Raw genomic sequence first — 24,281 nt, forward strand, 5'->3', positions numbered from 1 at the left:
GTCTAATTCAGGACGCATCCCCGTGGCATCCTGTATCCTAGCCAGAGAGGCAGAAGTGTGTTTTCATAGATGCAAAGAACTCTTCCTTCCTGAATCTTTCCTAAGCCATTTAATTCATATTAATAAAAGAGTACATGGGGATAATTTAAATACAGATGTCTTTGTAAAACTGGTCTCTTTTGCTGGAGATTAACAAACTGTGGCATTCCAGTTATTTGCAGCTGCAGGGCCTAGGATTCTGGAAGGAAGAGCTTCAGCAGCAATGTGGACCACAGATGGAGGGAGATTCACCTACCCAGACCCTCTTCAAGGAGCACTTCTCAGGGTGAAGGTTAAATGTGCAAGGGAAATGCAGCAGCTTTATCCAATGTCCGTTCCTCCACCCCCCTCCCCAAGACTACCTGGAAGCCCTCTCTCCACCCCGCCGGGGGATGTGGACCAGATACAGTACCTGATTCCTGCTGTGTTGTCATAATGGAATTTGGGGTCACACACTTCCTCTTCCTCCATACAGGAAACAGGTGAGGTAGGCAGAGAGAGGCCCGAGTCCTCTTCCATGCTCAAAGTCTCGGAGATGGGAAGAACAATGTAGTCTTTGCCATCCTGAAACAACAAACACAGAGCGCTGTTGTTATGGCTTCAGTCCTTCAAGAGCCTTTTCATGGAAAACAAAGGCCATGGGGGCTTCTTGTTTATGGGGAACGTGGCTTTCGTATCTGAAGGCAAAACTTTAAGATGACTTTAAAAATGGCTTGTCAAAAACAGAAGGGCACTTGAAAGGGACGTGTATATGAAAGGATATTAAAGGAACTAACAATAACCAAGATGGGTAAGGGGACCACAGAGAGAGATGGCTACAACGAACATGCGGAGCTGGGAAATCATTTCTTCACCAAGTCCTGTCGACAGAAGCCAGGTCCTTGAAAGGGCATGTCATCCAGTTTTAGCCTCTACACTCCAAGACAATGGGAAAACTGATGACAGTCTAAAGAAAAGCAATAAATGTGCAGGGAAATGGGTCTTCCAAGAAAAGGCTGCACAACTTTAACATTATTTCATCAAGAGAAAGAAAGAAAGGGCAATTTGATGCCGTTAAATGTTTGGAAGGTTTATTGATAAAGACAGATTTGACCCATTGTCCCCCAGCTGGTCAAAAGCAGGAGGATATTGGTTTCTATTCACTGTAGTAAGAGGTGCTGACTAGAGATTAAAAACTTCCTAATGCGAAAGGCTACAACTCTAAAATCCTCCAGTGGAAGTTATGGAAGCCTGGGATTTTACCAAGGAAAAAGCCACCTATTTTGCAGGGTTCAAATGTATTTTTGCCTGAAGAATGTATTTAAAATTCCTTGAAATTCTGTCCACTGGAGATACCCGGTGTATCAACTAGGTTTTGGTTTTGGTTTTGGTTTTGGTTTTGGTTTTTATGAATATGAGATACACTCTTCTAAAGTTAAAATACATCAATATTTTATCAAATGGATACATCAGTATGTATTTTTACTGGTTACCAAAATACACATTGGTAAAAATAAAAGTGATCAGCTCCCAGGTTTGAAGTAGGATCTCATCTCTCTAAAGGGGTAATTATAGCTTTTAGAGAAGCATTACTGCTCCGACTGGGAAGAATTGTAGCTCCCTGTGCAGTGGCTGAGAGGCTGGCGTGGTGGCTGTGAGAAGGTCTAGGCAGCAGAGGAGCCCCTGACACCTAAGAACTCTTCGTAGAAATTTCTTGGATGGAGGTCACAAACCTGCTGAGCGTTAGCTTGTAACAGATTCCCCAAATGTTCCACCAGCTCTGAAAACGTGGGTCTCTGGTTGGGCTCCCCATGCCAGCAGTCAAGCATGGTCTGGTACCTAGAGAAGCAAAACACTGATGTCATTAACTGCCTCCTTCCTCCTGATCTGATGCTGAAAAGTAGCACGGGAATGAGCAAACATTTCTAAAAAGTCCACTGTGATGGTAAATAGGGATATGAAAATGTGTAAGACACAGAGCCCTACACTTGGAGCATCAAGTGTGTCGAGAAAAGGAAACATTATAAATCAACATCCAATAAAAACTGACTGGCTGGTATAGATAAAGTGCTGTCATTTCAAGAAGGATGACTCTGTACTTGAGATTATCAAAGAAGACCTCAAGGGAGAAGTAAGACACAAACTGGGCCATGAAGGAGGTTTATATAACAGAGAGTCTTCTCAGCAGGGCAAATTTTTGTGAGCAAAGAAGGAGGATAGGAACATGCTTGTAAAGTCTTACATTTCTGGTGTGGTGTAATCAGGGGCTCTCATCCGAGTTCCTTCTTTCAATCGCCTACAAAATTCCTCATCAATCTTTACTCCAGGATATGGAGAAGCACCTAGAATAAAACAGGAATGGGACATGACTGATTGGATTTTTCTCTTGCAGAAAGCCCTGAGCCTGATTCCTGAACACCTTCCTTCCCATACATACCTCTTTTCCTTCCTTTCTTTTTGCTTTTCTTTTCTTTCTTTCTTTCTTTTCTTTTTTTTTTTTTTTTTTTTTACATTTTACAACCCAAAGCCTCCAAGTAAGTTTCACCCAATAAAGGTGGAATACAGGCAAGGGAAAAAGCACACTGGAGCCACAGACATTTATCATTCTATTTGGGTATGGATGGAGGGACAAAGAGAAGAGACTTACCTAAGGAGAATATTTCCCAGAGCAGGACACCAAAAGACCACACGTCACTTTGAATTGTGTACACTCTGTCAAAAATTGTTTCTGGGGCCATCCATTTCAAAGGGAGGCGAGCCTATGGGCGTAGGGAACAAGGGGTGAGAACCCAACTCAGCAAATATCCGAAGAAAAAACTTCCTTTGTCTCTGAACACAGCTTGCTAAGAGAAGTTTGAATTCTGCAAGTTAACAGATCACTGGGTACATCTTTGAAACTTACATCGCCTTTCCTGACATAATCTGGGTCTTTATAAATGTCCCGGGCCAAGCCAAAGTCACAGATTTTAACTACGTTCTTCTCCGACAAGAGGATGTTTCGTGCCGCCAGGTCCCTGTGGATACACTGCAAAAGAATCGTGTACGTTAGGACTAGCTCGCATAGCTGATCTCTTCTACATCTGTTGTGACCTCATGCTTTAAAAAAATAAAAAAACCCACATCAGAAAACCAACTGATTAACAAGCACTGGGTTAACATCTTTTATCAACACTTCAGGAAAAAAATCTGTGAGTTTCGTTGAGACACACATCTGTTTATTCCATAAACAGCCCACGACTCTGGAATTAAATAATTAAGTTATAGCCTGATGATGGAGTCATAAATAGACTTCTCTTGGACACAATTAAGAATGTGTTTCTGGTCACATCCACACATCCCTTTTGCCTGGCACCATATACGGTTAAAACGTGTTATCCTAAGGAGGCCCCAGAGTGGGATTTATTTTGAATGAATGCATGGAAATCAGAAGCAAGGGGCTTCCCTTGGTTTGGTGCCCTTTGTCGGTTTCTCCGTTCCATATGTAACTGAAGCTGGACCAGCTCTGAGAAACAGTTCCCAGGGGGTGCTCATCCTCTTTTCAAAGTGCTGGATTGTCAGAGATGTCGATTAAAGCACGTCCAGCCTCTCACCTGTCAAGTGAATTCTCTGGTGCACTACAAAGGGAAACCAAATTCTCCTTGGCTTTCCTTCTATTCTTGCCTGTTCCTCAGTTTCTCTCTTCTCTGTATCCCTTAACTTCTTCTTCTTATTTTTTTTTTATTTTTGTATCCCTTAATTTCATCTGACTTCCTACACCTGAAAGATTTATGAGAGCACAGGAGTCTAGGGGAACTTTTAGAAATGGTGAAAACTCAAGTCAGTGCAGGAGTGCTGAGCGAGCTAGGCATAGCAGATCCCCCGCCTCCAACTGCGCGTCTGTATAGCACTGCCCTCTGAATGAGGCACGTTCAAAAGCACACTATCTGGCATGACTGAGCGCGACAGGAGCTTCCCCAAAGCACAGTCCTTTCTACTTTGCCCCCAACCAAAGAGCTTCCTTTTTCAAGCCAGCAACCAGGTGCTACTCAAGAAATCAGCTGGTAAATAAGTTCATTTGTACCATTTTTTAAAGATTCTGCATATAAGTGACATCATATGAGACTGGTGCCCTGAAATAAAAGCTGCACTTTCCCTTAACGACAGAAAAAGAAAAGAAAAGAGAAAAAAGAATCAGATAGTAGATACAAGGGAAGTTACAGGATTGCCCCCCACCCCACCCCCTATTCCCCTTCCCATCAAAGGAACCCTGCCTAAATGGGAGACTCTGGCCCTAAAAAATAATATTAATAAAATAAAATTAGAATCTTCAAGAAGGGCCTTTCTCTTTGGGAAAATCCGATAAGATCCTACGTCTCTCCCTTCCTTTTGGGAGAGAGAAGACAAGCGCTCCCAGGCAGAAAAATCTGAGATCCTGAGACTCTGGAAGTTGTGAAAAGCTTTAAACCTCAGAAAAAGAAATGGGTAAGGGATTCAACTCATTTAGAAAAGAAACCAGAACTTTAAGTCTTTCTTCCCACAGCAGGCTGCAGCAAATGCCTTCTGTCAACTAACAATTTCTCCTGTAACTTAATTTGAATTTTGTCTGGTTTGATGTCAAACCATCCATTTTACTCTTTCCAGGGGGTGACCTGCTCCCTCCGCAGTGTTTACAACCTTTGGAATGTTTGTAACTTGTCACGTACTCACCTCAGCCTTTGTTTGGCCCACTTTTCTAATTTTAGCCCTTTTAATCGCTCTCATCTAAAGCCTGTCCTTCCTGGTTTCTAATTATACAACTAACAAATACTTTTTGATGGATGGAGATGAATGTAAAATAAATTAAAAGGAGACTCTCCTGTGCCAAGATATCTGCAAGGCTCCGTCCCTCACCTCTTCCAGGTCATTACTCAAATGTCACATTCCCCTAAAGCCTTCCACGTCCACTTTGTTTAAAATTGACGTACGCAAACACAAAGACATACGAACATACAAACATACCACTCCTGTCTACTCTGTAACTCTTTCCTGCTTATTTTCCTCCACAGCGCTCACTCCCATCTACCCCACCAGGCATTGCACTTGCTCTATTGTTTGTTCCACCCACTAGGATGTCAACTCCATGAAGGTGGAGAGTCTTGCCTACTTGTTCACACAGTATCCTTAGTGCTGAGAACACCGCCTGCCCTTGGGAGATGCTCAGTAAGTATTCATCACATGAATTAATTTCATGACATTCTAATACCCTCTTATTTAGCAGAAATGGGGCCTCCTCAGTAGCGCTCTTTTAATAGTCCCAGGAGTGGTGAATGAATTGCAGTCCCAAGCAAACGTCGATGGACATCTAACTGGACATCTGACTTCCAAATCTGTGCCGTGAAGGGATGCATGGTCTCACCTTCCGTGATGCCAAAAACTCCATGCCTTTAGCCACCTGGAAGCTGTAACAGATGAGATGCTCCAAGGTCAGGAAGTTCTTGTACAGATCTTCAGGAACTGTCAGAAGTACAGGAGGACAGAGATTGGTATTTTGACCAGAAACTATGTATTTCTAAGTGTGAGAGAGTAATCTTCATTTTAAAAATTGGGAGTCAAATTTCAGGAAGTAGAAGCACCCGGAAAATGTTTCTATCTCCTGTAAATATGCTGAATCCTGGTATATCCTTAGCCTTCATCAGACCCCTTAGCAAAAATACTGGTTTTTCCATTTTTGCCAAATTGGATGAAAAAATCCAGGAGGCAAAATGGAGGCAAAATTGTCACAGACGACAGAGATGTAAAAGAGGGCTTTTCCAAATTTGCTTTTGTAAACTGTTTTTTTTTTTTCATGTATCCAGAGGGATAAACAATAGTTTCATATCAAGAACTCTAAAAATAAGACAACAATATTCAGGGTCATTGAACCTTTTCTCTCCAGGCTTTGTCCTGGAACAAAGGCGAAAGGTCAAACCATAATCTACAACGGATAACTAAAAATACCAGAAATATGTTTACTTCTCTCACTTTCAAGCTGAGAAAGTGCTGTAAGCACAGTAAATCTGGCCCGTAAGGATGCTGTTTCTCCTTCAAGGATATGAATGAGATGACAGGAACACAGAGCGAGAGATGAATTTACGTAAATTCGTGGTATTTACTTCCGTGCAATTGGTACAAATAAACATTAAGACATTAATGGGTGTTTCAGATAAGATAAGACATGGCTTCATTCCTGGAGACAAATACCAGAGTAAATGAAAACTCAGTTGTAAAATAACCTTGTATGTATTAAAAAAGTTTATGAACCTTTTTTTCAATGATTTTCTATGATTAGGGTGGAGGGCTCTCGTGACTAATGAATGAAACCCCTTTATTTTCCAGATGAAGAAATGGAGGCAAAATCCCAGGTCAACACCCCCTCTACTCCAATTGACTCCCTCACTCCCTTGGGTTTCCAGCTCAATGACTGCCATTTTGTGAGAGAGCAGATGGGGCAGAGCTGGCTCCACTCAGCGTGCGCCCAGTTATGTGAGGTCTACACAACCTCACCACGCTTTTTCAGACCAAGTTCCAGCCTCACACTGCCTGCTCAGCTTCTATGGGGGAGAAGTCAAATTCTAAGTTCTCTCTGTGGCCTTGTGTCAAAGGAAACCGAAGCGGATTTCTTCCAATATTTCATGGTTTTTCTTCTTTCGAGCTCACACTTCAAGAAGGGCCAGGTGTCAGGAATCCCCACCGCTCCCTCCATGGCACCGTCACTGCTCCCTCTGCGGGAAGCAGATATGCAGTGTATCCTGAAGCTGGAAGAGGTCCTGAAAGTCAGGCTGCGAACACAGCTCCCGTCATAAACAGCACTGAAGCATCAGGGGAAGCATAATGGGCTAAGGAAAAGTGGATTTACCAAGACTCCTCTGAAGAAGTGTGGAAGACTTAATGAGCCACGTGGGGAGGGGCAGAAACAAAAGATGCCTGCGCTGCCCGGGAGACGGCTGGGTGTGACTACGTGGATGGCTTCTGTTGTGCTGGTGAAGCAGGCGGTGTGGGGCTGAACTTCCGTGGGCGACGGGGAGGCTGGCAACCACCAGTGAGCCTCCTCTGCCCGTCCGGAAGATGGCACTGAGCCTCTCTTGCTGATAAGTGCTGACCCAAAACTTGAAGAGCATTGGTTTGACAATGCCAACTGCTTAGCTCTCCTGAGGGACAGAAATTTCTCAGGCTGCCCGTGCTCTGCCTCTCAACCTGGCCTGCTGCTTCTGTCGGCCTTCCACCCTACAGCTCTGGGGAGGCTGAATGGAGGATTCTAGAAATTCAGGCCTCTTTTAAATATTAGGTAGTTGTGGACTTTTCTATGACAAAATTCCTCATAACACCCTGTCACCTTGTCTGTTCCCACAAGAGCACGCGCTAGGTGTGGAAGAAGCAGTGGCAGGTACCTTCTTCTTCCTCCACATCACTGAGGGACTTCTCCTCAACAAATCCAGAGCTGGCTGAGCTCTGGCTACTGGTGATGCTGTCCAGGCGGCGTTTAGGGTCCACGGTGATTTCCCCAACGTACTCTTTCCCTTGCCGGAACCGTGCCCCTTTACTCTAAAATGAAGCAAATGAGCAAACTCCTTGAATATCAGAAAAATCTCTAAAACGTAGTAAACTATACAAACAATTATAACTATTAAAAGAAGACAAGTGGGACATAAAGTTCAAGACCATGGAACCTCTGGGCTGAAATTTTGGGTAAGTGTTCTACGTAGTAGATTTTCTTCCCTAAAGCCTGGTTGCTTTTTAGCTTGAAGAGCTAAGGGCCTTGTTTCAAGTTTCACTCAGACACACTTCCAACATTAGGCCGCTTTTGAGAGAGGGATTAACACTCCATAGGGCCAAATATGGCCAGGGTAGAGACAGAACAACCCAGAGCTGTCCTTCCCCTGTCATTCCTGTCCCTTAATCACACCCACCTTCCCCCTCCTTAGGCATCATCCACAACGGGTCAGGAGATTAGAGTCACAAAGATAACACATGAGAAGTACATGTCCTCCAGAAGGGAAAAGAGGATGTGACAACAGCCAAGAGGTGATGTGAAAAGATTCCTCACAAGTTCTTCACAGAATTTTAATGAAAAAATTTAACCTGAACAACTTTTGAGTTCTCCTCCATGTGTACAACGTGGCCACAGTTGAGTTAGGAAATGACATACCTTGTAGGGAACAAATTCATTTCTCTTGCTCCTTAAGTAAGTTGATAGGTTTCCAAACTTGCAGAATTCCACAATCACCATGAGTGGCCCTGCGGACAGCACAGTGTGCCAAGAAGTGAAAATGTGTTTTCACTCATGTTTCTCATCAAGTGCTTAATACATCAATGAGCCAGAAAATAATCATAGAAGAGGCTACAACCTTTCCCTGGAAATAGGATCAGAGAAATCAGCTGGTTGCAATTCCCTTCTGTTGTAGCTTTTCTTTTTCCAAAAGGTGATTCCACAACAAGATTAACCAACATTTCAGAAGAAAATCCACCCACTTGCTTTTCAACACAATCCCCTAAGATGACTCCATTTTAGAGTGAACTACTCTTCAAGTCTTTTGCTTTCAACTTTAAGGGGAAGTTCTCTTTTCTCATCTGAACACCTATTCCAAAAGTAGACAACTGTATTATAGTGATGTAGCATTTTTTTTAATTCACAGGAAGTTCTAGAATAATTTACAGCACCCCTTAAACCTCCATGAAATATGCTTATATCCAGGAATCTGCCAAAGTATCCTAAGGGAAGGGAATGAAGGCCATGGGAGTTGGGTGGTTTCCCTCAAATACTAACAGAGAAGTAGACGCCAAAACCAGGCAACCAGAACCATCCACAGACACTCACCCCCTGGCTTAGTACAGGCACCGAGAAGATTGACCACATTGAGGTGGTGACCAATATGAATGAGGATCTTGAGTTCTGACATGAGGGCTCGATGTTCGCTGTGTGTTGCTCCTTCTACAAATACAGAACAAAGAGGGAAATCACACATGTGGGCTTGACCTTAGCAGGATAATGCCCCACTGCATGCATCTCTGCAACTTCCCCTCCAGGGGTAATACCACTGTAACCCAGTTTACAGACTAGGTACATTAAAACGCAAATATAAATTATACTTTCTAATTCTAAATCAGATTCTTACTCTAAGTGCCCCCAGAATGTCTGCTACTTGAAGCAAGCCATCGTGAGGTCTTTTACAAAGTGGAGAACACATCTGCAGATGAAATCATGCCCAGATTTTCTTTTACAAAACCGGATTTTCTCATACCAGGTTGACTGTGCTTCTTAGCTCCTGATTATTTCAGTGCTTCCTCATAAGCATGTATTATATTCCCTCACATGTTAGGGGCTCTGCTGAAGTTCCCACCAATCTAGGCTGAGCAGGAAACTTAACAAGGGCCAGCTGGCAAAGCCAGATGGCACATGAGGCTGATGAGGCTGAGTGTGAGTTTGATCCTGCACAGAGTGGTACACTTCCTTCTAATTCACAGACATGGTCCACACCCCAGGTTTTGATGAGCCACCTCAAAATTACATACCCCCCTCAGCCACAAGGGAGAGGAAGCAAAAGGAGAGAGATGGCTTCAAAAGGCACATGACTCCTGGCAAAGGGTCAGTAGCACTGTGTCCACCAATGAAAGCACGTCACAATTCTAGCCAAGAGCTTTATACGCATCACCTCCCCAGATTAAAATGGCAAGACCAGAATCCCATTACTGTTAGGTTTAACAGTTGTTTATGCAACTTTTAATTTCAAAATGTCACCCATAATCTTTTTTTTCCCCAGCACAACCATTCTTAGTTTGCATATTATCTTTTATATGTGACCCTCTTTTACATGTTCCAATTCTAGGGAACATGCTGGTTTTTGTGTGTGTGTGTGCTACTATTTTTACTTATTATATCAAATTTATTTTTCTGTTTCCTGATGGTCTATAATTATCCTACTAATGTACCATAGTATGCTAAGAAACAATTTTGATGAAACCAAGGTATTTTTTTTTTCCTATAGCCAGGCCACTAAATACAGTTGTACAATCTGTGTCTTGCACAAGGGATCCCAGGCAAGGTGGGGCAGTAGAGGAGCTGAAATCCATTCTCAACTTTGCTTGCCAGGCTGTGGACCCTGGCATGAGGCTATAAAAGAGGAATTTTTTATCCAGTTTGCACAACAGCAACATACAGTGTGGCTGCATGCTTGGCTAGTGGGCCCACCTAGCCACAGAGCCACTGACACAAACCTTTCATTATGTTTAGAGATGGGGTGAAACAGATAGAAGGATATATCACCATATAAATTTGTTTTTACCTTTCAACATTTTGACGGCCACTGTCTTGCAAGTTGCTGTCTTGTCAATTCCAAAGGCATCTGCTTCAATCACTTGGCCAAAGGCACCACGGCCGAGAGGCTTACCTAGAGTCAACAAAGACAGGAACAACAAAACAGACTTGGACTATTTCACCACCAAGGTGACAGGCAGAGATTCCAGCTTGACAGAGTGACATACATCCCAGTTTAACATGGACGGTCCAGCTGACACCCTTGTCCCGGCTGAATGATTTAATACCTCCCTCTTCACTCTCCAAAATGGGTGATTATACAGGGCTCCTACTTCTAAGTGACTAAATGGATAATCACTCAAAATCAAGAGATGGAATGAATATTTCTGAATCGGAATCTGACATTTAAATAGACTAGATTTGTCACCATCCTAAAAGTAGAAGAGATGGCCTGGTAAACCCAGTATCAAATTAATATTCCTTGAAAACACACCTAGTTTCAGCCGGTCTCTGGGGAATTCCCATTTGCTGGCATCATAAGGGAGGCGTTCACAGTGTTCGTCCAACGGGAGTTCATCTGGATCCATGACGATGGACAAGTAGCCCGTCTTCAGTTCGCCTCCATTGGCCTGGAAAGCATTACTCCTTCCAGTCACACACAGCCTCTTGTTTGGCTGTTGTTTTTGTGTGCTTGTTATTGTTGTTTATAGAAGCCCCATTCTTAATGTCTCATTTTCTAAATGGCTCATGGAGTCTGAGAGTAGTCCTATTATAATCCTGCTTCCAGTGTCCCCTCAACCCCTAAATGAGCTCAGAATTAAATTCTTAAATCTTAATTACACTAGACAGTCCAAGCCCATTTCTTCTCTAGTTGCTTCTATCAATTAAAGCCCAGTGGTCCAAGCAAAAGAAAGTGGGCAAGAATGTTATTGTATAGAAATAAAATTGTGCCTATTGAGCCAACAACAATGGGAAGAACCAACCCAAAGAACCCTAGTCAGCTTTCATTAATCATGAAAGCCAACGTGCATGGGACAGAAGGGAAACTATTTTGTTACCCGCTTAACGGTCCGTAGAATGATGACAAGAAGTAGCCAGAAGAACATGGCAAGCACTGCAGTGCCCACTAGAATAATGACTTCCAAGTTTGTCTTTTCCTGGGCACCTGGGAAGACACAATTGAATGAGCGTCAACAATGGAAATTTATACCCTTTGATACAGAATGACAAAGTTCAACACTAATGCAAGATCTCAATGTTACCAAGTGGGGAAAATCCTAGACAGTCAGTCACACACCTCTAACTTGGATGGAGTTTACAGTATTCTTAATGGATAATTAAAGGTTTGCAAGACATTGCTCATGAAAACTTCCAACAATATATAATTCTAAAGTAATTAAGGAGAGAAATATTAATGTCTCAAAAGGACAAACAGAAGGTGTTTGGGAGAAGAGCACACTTTGACAGAAAGAAAACAGATCACGTTCTATAAAGAAGAAAGAAAGTACTCTATTTGGGGTAAATAAATGTCTGATTTTACACTGACAGTCTATGTTTTGATTTGTATGGAGTTTGAGGGAAGGATTAAGACAACAAGTAGGGAAATAAATGTAGTACTTTGGCCAGAAAGCAATGGGTGACCAGGCACTCACTAGGTGCTCATTACTTCAAATATGTCACATTTAAATACATCACTTTGTTTTCTCAACAACCCTCATTTTTCAGGTGGAGAAGCAAGCTCAGAGAGGTTAAGCTACTTCATCAAGGGCACACAGCAAGTTGGTGGAATGGTCAAGAGTTAAACAAGGTCTGTCCAACACCAGATAACATTACACTGCACTGTCCTCATGTGGCAGGAACCTCGGGGAGGAAAGAGAGCTGACGTGAGTACATCCCACGTGCCCTGGCAATATGAGTTTAAAACCACTCAAGAAAGGAAAGAGAAGAGAAAAAGCTAGAGGTCAGCAGGGAAAGCTGCAGATGCTCAGGACCCCAGAGGACAGCTCTAAGTGGGAAAAATTAAGTCCAGAGGAGGCTTTCAACTAAGAGTGATTAGCAGAGCAGTGATAAAGAAGCAATGGCCACTTAAGGCCTCCCATCGGATGAGGGCGGTGTGAATCAAACCGGGGCCACAAGCTGTGAGAGTGGCCCAGGCGGCCTCAAGAAGGCAGGAAGACAAGTAATTAGTTAGCAAAATAAGAGTGAACAGTTGAGAGACGAGCACCAAGTTTGCTTGGAAGTAGATTTCGTTTCTTGGGGGTATAACTGAAGTAATTCTCTATTTATACATAGAGATTTAAAAGTCCGTTTGTGCATAGTAAAAAAGTTCAAAGATTCGACTGTCTATATAAGCTGGTGCATTAATATTCCCATATTAACATTTTTGAACCTAGCAGCATCATTAAATATTTACCTTTTACTTTCTTAGTATTCTCTTCTGGTGAGAAGTAAATAAAACGTCGGTGCCAAGGTTACCTAGTTAAGCCTCGGTCACCAGCTGCAGACAGCTAACGGAGCTGAGGCAGGGCACAGCGGGGAGCTGGAAGTCTCCCTCCGGATTTGCTCTAAAGCATGAAGCACTTTGAAAGTGACAAAACCACCATGTCACTTGAAATCTTTATTTACTTCATGCATTTGAAATCTTTATTTGCAAGTGCAGCTGATGAAATGGAACTTGAAAAGAAGTCAAGGTATCGAGATGCAGTACTTGGCAACATAGATTTGACAGATTAAAGGGACTGAAATCTAGACTTTGAGAGACAAATTAGGATGAGTTCATAGAAATCCATCAGTTCCTCCATCCATCACCGCCCCTCTCACTCCCCTCCCTGCATACCATTCCTTCACCCACACAATACTGTTTTCATTGTGCCTCTGGTAGGTTAGTTTAAAAAAAGACATAGGAATATACTTTTGAAGATAAAATATTCTGTCACAAATTACCTTTCCCATCTGAGAATATGTCAGGACTCTCACATCATTCTTGCATACACATTTAGATAAGAACCTCAAATTTTTCATTTTCAGAGAAGCAATGGTCTATTGTTCACAAATGAATCTTAAATTATCTTTAGTCCAACAAAAACTATGAACCCTTGTGACTCTCTGGATAGCACTGATTTTCATGACTAGGCAGTAATTCTACCTAATAGATATAGAGGCATAATTTCCACAACAAGTTAATTGAGCCGTTCAAATGGAGAACGAATCACTGAAAGGAGGGCATTCCACCTGCCTGGCTGAGAATTTTTCCACATTGAGAACTGCAGGGATAGAAATGTGATGCAAGCAGAATTAAAATAACATTAATCATGCTTTCTGGTTAAAATAATATATACTTAAACTAGGAAATTTACAAAGAATATTAAAACCTGCCCATTTGGCTATGGTCCTGCCCAGCGTATACGAGTGTACGTAACATACATGCGAACTTTTTTAAAACCACTTTATGTGCCCGTGAATTCCCACTGACCTTCCACTATGAAAAATGCCTCCACTTGTGCACACCCAAGAACACTGCACGCCTGGCAGGTGTAGAGGCCTTCATCCTCCTTCCTCACCCGGCGGATAGTTAGGTTCCGGTTCCCATCTTTGAGCACGATGCCTAAGCGAGGAGGATAATGATGGTTTTTATTACGAGGTGGTCTGGTGGAGTTTTGCAGGGAAAAACTTTAAAAATATAAATGATGTCCTTTATCTTGGGCTATTATCTAAATCCAAAGAGTCACAGAGGATCAGCTGCTGACTTAGCACCCCTGGCTTCCATGAGAATTCAACAAGGCTCTGAATATTTGGATTCCCACCAAGTGAACCAGACCACGGACACTACGATGGCTTTTTTTCCCTACCTAAAACAAATTAAGAAATAATATGGCTTTTATACTGTATAATATAACTTATATGTGGAATCTAAAAAGTACAACAGACTAGTGAAAATAACAAAAAAGAAACCGACTCACAGATACAGAGAACAGACTAGTGGTGACCAATGTGGGGAGGGGAGAGGGAGGGACAAGACAGGGGTAGGGGATTAAGAGGTACAAAGTACTATGTATAAAATAAATAAGCCACAAGGATGTATTGTACAGCACAGGAACTATAGCTAATATTTTACAATAATTACAAATGGAATATAATCTTTAAAAATTGTGAATCACTATGTCATACACCTGAAACTTAAATAATATTGTACATTAACTATACCTCAATAAAAATAAATAATTTTTAAAAGAAATAATATGGATATTAGACAACATTTCCAGGAAAATTCTGCAACTAAAGAGAGACAGACATGCTCAATTCACCTGAGTCTTCCACAAGTGTCTCGTTATCTTTAAACCACGTAATCTGTGGAGGGGGATTCCCAAACGCTGTGCAGGACACTTCAATGGTCTCACCAATACTTGTTGTCTGATTCTCCAGGTTTCCTGTGATTGTGGGTGCCATGCGCTCTGTGCACAGGCACCAAAAAAATCATAGAACATTTAGCTATAACTTTTGAAGTGCTTTTAGTGTCAGTAAACTATTAAACCATTTACTAAACTGTTGATTTACTAAGCTGAAAATATGCAGAGGTTGGTCACTGTGATCAACCTGGTCACTAAAGTTAAGTGGAACAAGTCAGTTCAGACAGATCACTGCCTTTCTTTGAATGTTCATACTAGTGACCTGAGCTGGTAATCACACCACAAAATAAAAGTTGTCATATGGGCTTCCTGCCCATGAAATAAATAAATAAATCCTAGCCAATGACACCCAAAAATTCTGCCATGTTTCTCTCAGAATGTGCAAAACCTCAATGTAATTCAACAAAAAAAGGCTTTATATTTATTTGGTACTTAAAAAAAAAACTCATACTATTTCCATTGCTCACCATCAGTCCTATGGTAGGCAGCATTAGCCTGATTTTGCAGATGAAGGAGGGTTAAACAACTTGTCCAAGTCCCTCTAAGTAAACAGATGAACTCATAATAGATTTACATGAGCCGAAAAGACTAGTCCAGTACTATTTCCTCTAAATAAAACGACACTTGAAGGAAAGTCAAAGATTTAAAGAAAACAAAGCCCATGGGTCCTTGTTTAAATATACAGGACAGCTTTAGATTTACCCCTTTCCTACAAATCATCAAAGTGCTGTAGAAATATCTTGTCCAAACATCAAAAGGAATCTTGCAGAAGAAATCCACGTCAACATTTAGCAAAATGAGAATACCTCGACAGTGAACTACACTGGGGTTTAAGCAAATGGACTCTAGTTTATTTCTAAGAATAATTTTTGGAAAACAACTTGAGAGTCCTTACGAAAGCAAACTAGCTCATCGTGAGCACTATTTCCTGGGCATGGCAAGCCCGCAGCCTCTTTCACATCTCTGTTGGAATTTTTTCATTAAGTTGAAACCAGACCAGTCACCAAGGTGAACAGAAAAACCATGGTCATATATATGTGGTGTGATCTGAAGAGCTCTGGGATGACTTCACCCCAAAACATCTCTTCTTCTGCCACCTGAGTCTTAACTCTAGCAAAATCCATCCTAGTGGCTGTCGGAAGATACCTCTTAAAATATGCCAAAGCCTCTGAAGATATTATTCCGCTAAAACTTAAGTATAAATTACTTTATCTGGGCAGTTCCCTTTCTTCACAGTGAAAAACCAGAACATAAGCATCCCAGAAACTGGGTAAGAAAACAAAGGAGAGGAAAAATTAGAAGGAGATGGCAAAAAGAGAAACTCCCCAAATTTGCCTAATTTTCTCAGAGACAGAGCCATGGCTGCACAGATTTTGTGCAAGGAGCAAGGTTAGATGAGGTGTAGAGGGTGGCTTCATGTGGAATTTACAAAGCTCTCTGCTGATTAAAATGATCATCTCATTGACCCTGAGCTGTACGGCAGAGGTACAGGCAATGAGGGTGGCACCCCTCCCAGGGGCTCTCAGAGGTGGTAAGCAACACCATCACCACACTCTTCTGGCAGCAGATGTCTTATCATGCACCTAATCTGTACCACTGTGTCTGGAGCCAACCAAGAAGTAAAACAGAAAACAACCCCTGTCCTCAAGAACACAGAGACCACACGGTACTGCGACAGGCTGGTGGTGGTCTGTGTTCTCACCCTCCCCACCTACTCCCCACTGTGAAGTTCCGGCACCCTCCTAGCTCATGGTGGGCATTCCACAAATATGTGTCTCTTTAAATAAATGGATGCCCAAGAATAGGGCAGAACTTGACCTGGTTCAGGGTAATCCCTTGCAGAAAATAGTGAGTTACCCCACCATCAGGGTTGGAAAGAACCGTGTTGTTTTCTTTTTAATACATCACTTCATCATGATGAGCCTCCTCGTGCCTCGAGGACTTTCAGTGAGTAAGATAAGTGTTCACGAGTCTACTTCATAAGCTCCTAGCAGACAATCTTCACACAGCCCCCTGAACACTACCTTTAAGGATTTCCAACCATCTCCGGGTGGTCCAGAGTTACCTCCTTACCTAGGACTGTGAGCTGCCTGGCGACACAATGTCTTTTCTTGGTCTTCCTGTCCTGAGCAAAGCAGACGTAGTCTCCCTGATCTTGCAAGGATGCATTCTGGAGCTCCACGATCAAAATGTCATTGGTGCTATTAGAGAACATGGTGGCGTTCATTTTCCAAAGAACATCCAAGTTTTTGCAAATAGGTGTGGGCAACTCTCCTGTGCGGACTGGTAGAGCCTGGGGGCCAAGCTTGTACCACGTGAGGTTCTCAAACATAGTTCTGTCCGCGGAGCACTGCAGAGACACGCTCTCCTGCTCAGTTGGCTGAGTGCTGGGTTGCAAGGTGATTTCAGGACCCCCTGAAAGGTAAACCCCCTGTTAGAAGCTAGTGACTTAACTTGGGCAGCATGCTATTATTTTCTTGTTGCCTTCAGCCTGTGATAAAGCCCCACGAGAAGTGAAGCTCCAGCAATCCCAGACAATGTAATATAAGAAGACAGCCAACTGGACAGTTAGGTTTCAAAATGTACTATTTGATGAAACTATATTATTTGGAAATGTAAATTAATTCCTCAGATATTTATCAAATCTTCACTTTGAGCTCGAAACATGGTTTATAAGATTTTATTGAAATCCAACAAAATTCAAAGCAGATAATTATAACATGGAATATCAAAAATTAATTCTTCATGAATACCTAACACTCACTGAGAGGAAAGCTATATTTATTACAGTGAATTAGCCTAGACTGCAATATTTTATCCTGTCCGGTCAGCTAAAGCTTAGCCACGAAATGAAAGATGAACAGAGAAAATCGGCAGACTTGGGAGGGCACTGCTCCAATGTCATTACAACTGCTTCCAAGACACTCACTCGTCAAGTGTCCAGCAGCAAGCACATAAATATTGGCTGAACCTCAATAAGCCAAGCACTGTGCTAGCCTCTGATGATGGAGACAAAAATGTGACATGGGACTTGAGGTTCAGAAGCAGATGTGAAACCATATTCTCTCTCCTGGGCAGTCAGATGGACTGACTTCACGTTGAGCTGAGGAGTTCTAATTCATGAACAAAAGCATCGATTATCCATCCAAGTCCCCTTCCTAAAGTCGTGCCGCTCATGGGAATGGCCAGGACGACAGAGTATCAGACAGCCCACCCCCAGGGAGAGCCGGACTTACTGGTCACGTGGAAGGAGATAACCCTCTCTCCTCTCCCAGCTTTGTTCACCGCTTCACATTTGTACAAAGCAGACACATTGGCTGCCTGGATAACAAGGGTACTCACAGTCTGTGAAAAAAAAAACAAATCCCAGGCCATAAACAATGGAGGCTGTGTTTATGCACACGCATTCAGACTAAAATTCAGCGTCCCCACAACCGCCGTGGCCTGCCTACCCGACTCCTACTCCGGCACTGACCGCGCTCAAATCCGTGCCATTGTAATTACGCTGCAGCAGCTCACACATCATACAAAATGAGCTTTGGAAACCAGGAAATAAAGCATGTGTTTTAATACAACATTACACTCATTTTCTCATGTGTATGTTTGTAAACTCAGAATTACCTTACAATAGATGTACAGGGCTAATGGCAGATATATCTTCCCTAGCTCTGATAAGGCGTTAATAAGCCAATGGTGCTTCTAAAAGTCAGTGGTCTTTTCAAACTGACTTAATATGCTAACATTTTATCGCCCAGTTTATTTGCTGATCAGTCTCCAATGCTCCTCACATGTTGTTTTACCCTACTTTCACTCCAACCTTCCGTGAAAGAGAGACAGATTTTCAAATTAAAGAACTGCCAACTCACTTTGTTCTTTCCTTCAATTAAGGCAAATTGATTTTTGTTGACTTCAATTTTATTTCCGCTCTGGACGTCCTCCACGTTTCTCCATTCTTTACAACTATATGGGTTTGTCATTAAGGCAGCTTGGCTATAAGAAAGAGATAACAGATGATATCGTGACTTAATTTTTCTTAAAATTCACCTCAATAGCAAAGAAAGAGCCAGACTTTGGTATTTTGTTCTTGGAAATAACTGTTCAGTGCACCCTACCCCGCTACAAGACTTGGCGCCAATTAAAAATAGGCCTGGGCAGTGAAGGAAAAGGTTCTAGGTAGATTCATTCAGGATACGGGAGGGAAGCAGCTATTTTGGGAACAAACCTCCATTCATAAATTGGATCGACAAGACAATTCAAGTTAATTTAGTTCAAAGGCAGGCAAGGAAACTGAGAAGCCATTGGGCTTCTTAAAGCGATCTCCCTGGGACTGTGGCCTTTGTGTGGGAAATGGTCAGCATCTGAGGAAGCAACCAGAAGGGGTCATCCCAAAAACAACAACAGGAAGTGAGCTGCCTAGGGTGGTGGTGGGTGACTTGTTGTTGTTGTTTTTCCTAAGGATGTCTGGACTTGTGTTAGGACGTGATAAGCCGGGCCTGAGGCTCCGAGGTCTATCGCTCCCTCGCATCCTTCAGCACTTCCTCTGAGATGGACCTTCTCACAGATAAGGAGATCGTGGTATTCACTGGTTGATTGGTACAAGGAGAAAGACCAAAGACTGGCAATTAACAAAGTGAGCAAAGAAACTGCACTTCGAGAGGGGTACAATTGGGGCTAACCTAAAGAGAGAGCTAGCTAAGCTCAAAGCAGGATACCTCAAGGAATGACATCTCCTATAAATGTAGCCACAGAGAAGATGGAAGGAGACTAAGAGTGCCACCTGAGGAATACCCTTCTTTGAGAGAGCCTTCTTGACTTAGAATGGAGTCATATGATAGCCTGGCTATGTCCATCAACAGATGACTGAATAAAGAAGATATGGTGTATACACATATATACACAGGCACAATGGAATACTACTCAGCCATAAAAAAGAATGAAATTCTGCCATTTGCAACAACATGGATGGATCTGAAGGGCATTATGCTAAATGAAGTAAGTCAGACAGAGAAAGACAAATACTGTATGATATCACTCATATGTGGAATCTAAAAAACAAAATGAACAAATAAATAGAAAAAATGCAAAAGTGCAGCAAAAAGAGGGTGTAGCCCTACTCACGTGGGCTTGTAGGTGCACTCTGTCTCCAGCTGCCAGTACCACCGGATGTGACTTGGGGGAGGAACGGCATAGACCGTGCACGTCAGTGTTTGGGAGGTGCCATACTGGTAAGAGTCCACAGGAGAGATCAGAGACTTCTCACCAATCTGGGGTGGGACTGGAGATGAGAAAGACAGCTTTTGAGTTGTCAATCAGCTTTGAAGAATGGAAAGTAGAAGTTTTCAGCAACCAAAGCCTGTGTTTTTCCAAGCCCAGGATTCTGCCCCCATCTGATTTTTCAAAGAACATGTAGATTTGGAAACAGGACACTCTGAGTGATCCTCAGAGTGAGCCTCATGATGATAATAATAATAAATGAATAAGCTGAGTGACTTTGTGCAAGTGTCACCACCCTGCACACATTTTCTCATCTACACTATAGGGACAGCTCTCCTTGTCCTCCCAATTTCACAAGATCGGGCAAGGCTCCAGAAAGGAAATAATTGTGAATAATAAAATGCATGTATTAGGTGCTGGCCATTGTTCTAAGTGTTTTACATCAGTTAATTCATTTAACCCTCAAAACCACAATTATTATCCTCCACTTTACACATGAGAAAAATGAAACAAAAAAGTGAAATGACTTGCCCAAGGTCACTCACCACACCTCCTTCTCCGTCTCCCCCTCCTTCTTCCCCTTCCTTCCTTCCTCCCTCCCTCCCTTCCGTTCCTTGTCTTCTCTCCTCCTCTCCTTTCCTTCTTTCTTTCTTTTTTTGGCTCCAAAGTCATTAATGTGAAACCATTTTCCCATCATGATCAACCTAAAGCCTCAGATTATACTTTCAAAACTTGACTTCTTTTTAATGTTTGTTTTAGGGAGCAGGGTCAATATTAGGGGGAATCAAATGTTTAGTGACTTCCTGGATGAATGAAATGGAGTTATTCACTGTCCATTTTCACATCATTATTTCTTGTTCATTTCCTTCTCCTAACCCTACTTATCAGCTCCCCAGCTTCTCTCCACCCCCTCAACCTCCTACACCCAAGTGGCTTCTACATGACATTTCTGGAACCTGTTATCTTTAAAATACTCCCGAGGCTGATGTCCTAGCAAAGAAGTGAAACCAAGCTCAGCAGACATACAGAGCTTGGCAAGATCTATGGGGAAGCACCTTAACGTCACATGAGAAGATCCTAAAGTTTTAATCTGTCGTGCCAGTAGGAAAAACAAAGAATTCCTACAGAGAAGCATTTCCCCAACTGTGTTTGAAGCAGGATATTAATGGATGTATGGGGTGCTCTATGCTATGTCTCTGCCCCTGGAGAAAGACAATATCCTATATCCATCAGCCTAGCATCTCCCACACCTACCTGACCATAATGCTCCTTTTCCCCCACCCAGAACACTTATTTACATTCTTCAGTTTGGAAAAATAAAGTTCAAATCATTCTTAAATCAAAAACTTAATATCTCCACTTTACAGCTTCAGAGTCAGATCCAAGACTCCTGCTGAAAAAAAAAATTAAAACATTTCCCACCAGCCAACAATGTCAGCCTGCAAAAGCCTCCTGAGTTGGAATCTGTCTGTGTATCATGGATACATCAATCCCCAAATCAAACTCAAAGCCTTCTGCAAAATTCAGGAAGAGTCATACACTTTTGCGTGCCCAATTCCATGGATGGGAGCAAAGTTAGTGCATCTTGAGTTTGATGACCATCCCTGCCAGCCTTCTTATTTCACAGCATTTGGCCATTGGCTGTACCATCTCCTTTAGTCTCACATTTGACCACCAAACGGTTCAATCACATGGCCTCTTAAGCAGACATACCTAGAGCACGCTGTCCTACACTCCATTTCAGCCTCACTGCTCTGGATCATTTCTGTACACAGGAGCCCTCATGATGCGTGTGCAGGAGCAGGCTCCAAAGGAAAGGTGGGTTGGCTGTCCAGGAGGACATAATCATACTCTTTATAATAGATTAGGGGCAGAGAAGGAAAACTGAATGGACTTACCATTCACAACCAGAGATACCACATGGCTCTGTTTCTCCTTTGAAATGGGATTGGTAAGGATAACGGTGTAATTTCCTGTGTCTTTTTCACTCACTTCCATAATAGTCAGTACATGCCCTACTTTAATTGTGTGATTAGACTCAATGGGTCTTCCATTTTTATACCTATGGGGGGAAAAAAATCCCAAGAATTAGTACAATCTAAGGATTTGTTTTCATGGGAATGTTGCTTTACATGTATTTCCAGTAGTTACCATTTTATTTCTGGGGGAGGATAACCAAGGTACTTCACAGGGACTCGGACACGGTCTCCCACTGTGGCTTCCACCAAAGATTCCATGCCACTTACAAAAGCAACAAAAGGCTTTTCTGGAAGAGAATTAAAATATTTTTTCTCATAAATATCAAACTCTTTTAAATAGTCATTGGGTTTAGTTTTTCGTTTCAAGTGAGCAGTCAAAGACTTTTGGGGGGTCCAAGTCGCTGCAGCTCAGAGAGCCCCCAAACCACATTTCTATAGGTCACACTTCAGCTTCTCCCTCACCTCTGGTCTTCGCGTTAGCTCTTTCTTCTCCCCCAGTCCAGTCCGCAGGTCTACCGATTGCTTTCAAGCATTTGCTCCTCTGTGAAACTTTCTCTAAGTCCCCTGGGGGTCCTCGGGTGCTCCTTCCCCTCTGCTCCCCTGACACCCTAAATGTACGCCCCACGTGCCCCAGGACTCAGTCCTCAGACCTCTTCTCTTCATCTACACCTTCGTTTCATCTCAGGCTTAAAGTATCAAGTACATTCCTCTAAATTCACATCTCCTGCCCTGACTACTCTGGGTTTCAGGTTAACATATTAAAATCTCTATCTGAATGTTTAATGGGCATCTCCAAATGAAGCCACCTAACCCTGTGTCCCCAAATCTTCCTCTCCACCTTACCTTCCTTATGTCAGTTAACAAAACTACCATTCATTCAGTTGCTCATGCTAGAAACTCAAAGGTCATCTTCCATTCTTTTTCTCTTACATTCCACAGTCAGGGAATCAATTGGCAGATCCTATTGGTTCTATCTTTAAAAATATATCTGGAATCAGATCACTTCTCACCTCCTCCACCTCTACCACCCTTGTCCAAGCCGCCTACCATCTCTCACCTAGATGAGTGCAATTAGTCTTCTAGCTGGTCTCTACTTCTGCCCTTACTCCCCTAAAGTATTGCACATTTCAAAAAAACACACACAGAGTAATTCCATGAAAACATAAGCCAGAGCATGTCTCTCTGCTCAGAACTTCCCTGTGCATTCCCATATTATAAAATCCAAATCCTTACCAGGGCCTATAAGTTGGGTGCCATACAAATTATCATCTAAACTGAGACATTTATGTCAGTGAGAACCAATGAGAAATTAAATTATTTCCTCCAAGCCCCACAGAAAGTAATTAAATACAGGTTTTCCCAATTGCAAAGCTCAGGCTTATTCAAGGAAGTCTCTCTGCCTTGCAATTCAATAAAAATGTAAAAACTATCTTAGTTAATAACCCTCAGCTTATTATAGTAATAATAATCATAGCAGTGACAGTAAGTGATATGTAGTGAGCACTTACTCTATCAGCTCAGCTCATCAATTAAACTTGGGATTTGAACCCAAGCTATGCTCTTGACCTCTAGGTCATGCGGCCTTCCTAGCAAGAGCTCAAAAACACCTTCTGAATGAGCAAAATAGGAATTGCTAGCTGACCTAAATGTATTTAAATTATCTCACTTTTCAAGGTACAGGGTAATTCCAAACGAAATCTCAGCTCACCGTGGACCGTGATGAATGTGCTGTTCTTCTTGGTCATGAGGCCACTGGAAGCTGCACAGGTGTACCACCCCTGGTCACTCCGGGTTACACCATCAATTGTCAAGGTGCTCAAAAACTTCTTCATCTCACTCCCAGACTGGGTTTTTAGGTCCCGGTTTACAAGTTTCTTGTGCTGATGCTGAAAAAGAGTTTACTGAACTTCCAAAGTCCAGCATAACATGACCCAATAGCTTCTAGATACCCACAAAAGTCTTGGCCCTTGGTGAACTCTTTTGAACACTAATGAAGGGGACTTCAGAAATCTTAACATCATGCATACAGCAAATATAGTTGGTTTCAGATGAAATAAATGCAACCAAGTGAACCAGGAATTTTAGAGCCTCACATAATGGGAATGAGATAAAAATGAACTACAGAAACACAAGGAAGTGTGCCCAATGTTTAAGAAGTGAGTTTCACGTCACCTCTTAAAGAAAAATTCCCTTAAATGGAAAAGAGATCGAGGACTTTGGAAAACAGAGAAATAATGCAACCTGGAAAGATGTAATCACCTAAAGGAAACTAATCTTCACGGCCTGGACAGAGTTCTTGGCTTTGCAGCTTTTTTTGCATGGGTGTGTTCTGCAATGGTCTTAAAGTGTGTGTGTGTGCGTGTACGTGTTACTGTGAGTTAAGGCCCTTACATTTCATCTGGCCAGAGAGGTCCC

The 24,281-nt window shown here is 42.4% G+C and overlaps 1 protein-coding gene across 2 annotated transcripts in view; it reads right to left on the reverse strand.

Annotated features, from left to right (window-relative positions):
- KDR (kinase insert domain receptor) overlaps positions 1-24,281 on the reverse strand; it is a 43,565-nt gene that overhangs the window by 8,762 nt on the left and 10,522 nt on the right. For both annotated transcript variants that reach the window (XM_006177337.3, XM_014552957.2), the window contains exons 7-27: positions 23,575-23,752; positions 22,039-22,153; positions 21,786-21,949; positions 19,792-19,948; positions 18,540-18,663; positions 17,910-18,018; positions 16,747-17,088; positions 14,572-14,718; positions 13,740-13,871; positions 11,326-11,432; positions 10,761-10,896; positions 10,296-10,400; positions 8,831-8,944; positions 8,162-8,250; positions 7,404-7,557; positions 5,393-5,490; positions 2,921-3,043; positions 2,666-2,777; positions 2,261-2,360; positions 1,752-1,857; positions 452-603 (exon numbers count right to left, since the gene is read on the reverse strand). In XM_006177337.3, the coding sequence (XP_006177399.1) occupies positions 452-603; positions 1,752-1,857; positions 2,261-2,360; positions 2,666-2,777; positions 2,921-3,043; positions 5,393-5,490; positions 7,404-7,557; positions 8,162-8,250; positions 8,831-8,944; positions 10,296-10,400; positions 10,761-10,896; positions 11,326-11,432; positions 13,740-13,871; positions 14,572-14,718; positions 16,747-17,088; positions 17,910-18,018; positions 18,540-18,663; positions 19,792-19,948; positions 21,786-21,949; positions 22,039-22,153; positions 23,575-23,752 (2,864 nt within the window). The remainder of the gene's footprint in view (positions 1-451; positions 604-1,751; positions 1,858-2,260; positions 2,361-2,665; positions 2,778-2,920; positions 3,044-5,392; positions 5,491-7,403; positions 7,558-8,161; positions 8,251-8,830; positions 8,945-10,295; positions 10,401-10,760; positions 10,897-11,325; positions 11,433-13,739; positions 13,872-14,571; positions 14,719-16,746; positions 17,089-17,909; positions 18,019-18,539; positions 18,664-19,791; positions 19,949-21,785; positions 21,950-22,038; positions 22,154-23,574; positions 23,753-24,281) is intronic.

Source organism: Camelus ferus, chromosome 2 (genome assembly GCF_009834535.1).
Source record: "Camelus ferus isolate YT-003-E chromosome 2, BCGSAC_Cfer_1.0, whole genome shotgun sequence".
NCBI classification, from domain to species: Eukaryota; Metazoa; Chordata; class Mammalia; order Artiodactyla; family Camelidae; genus Camelus; species Camelus ferus.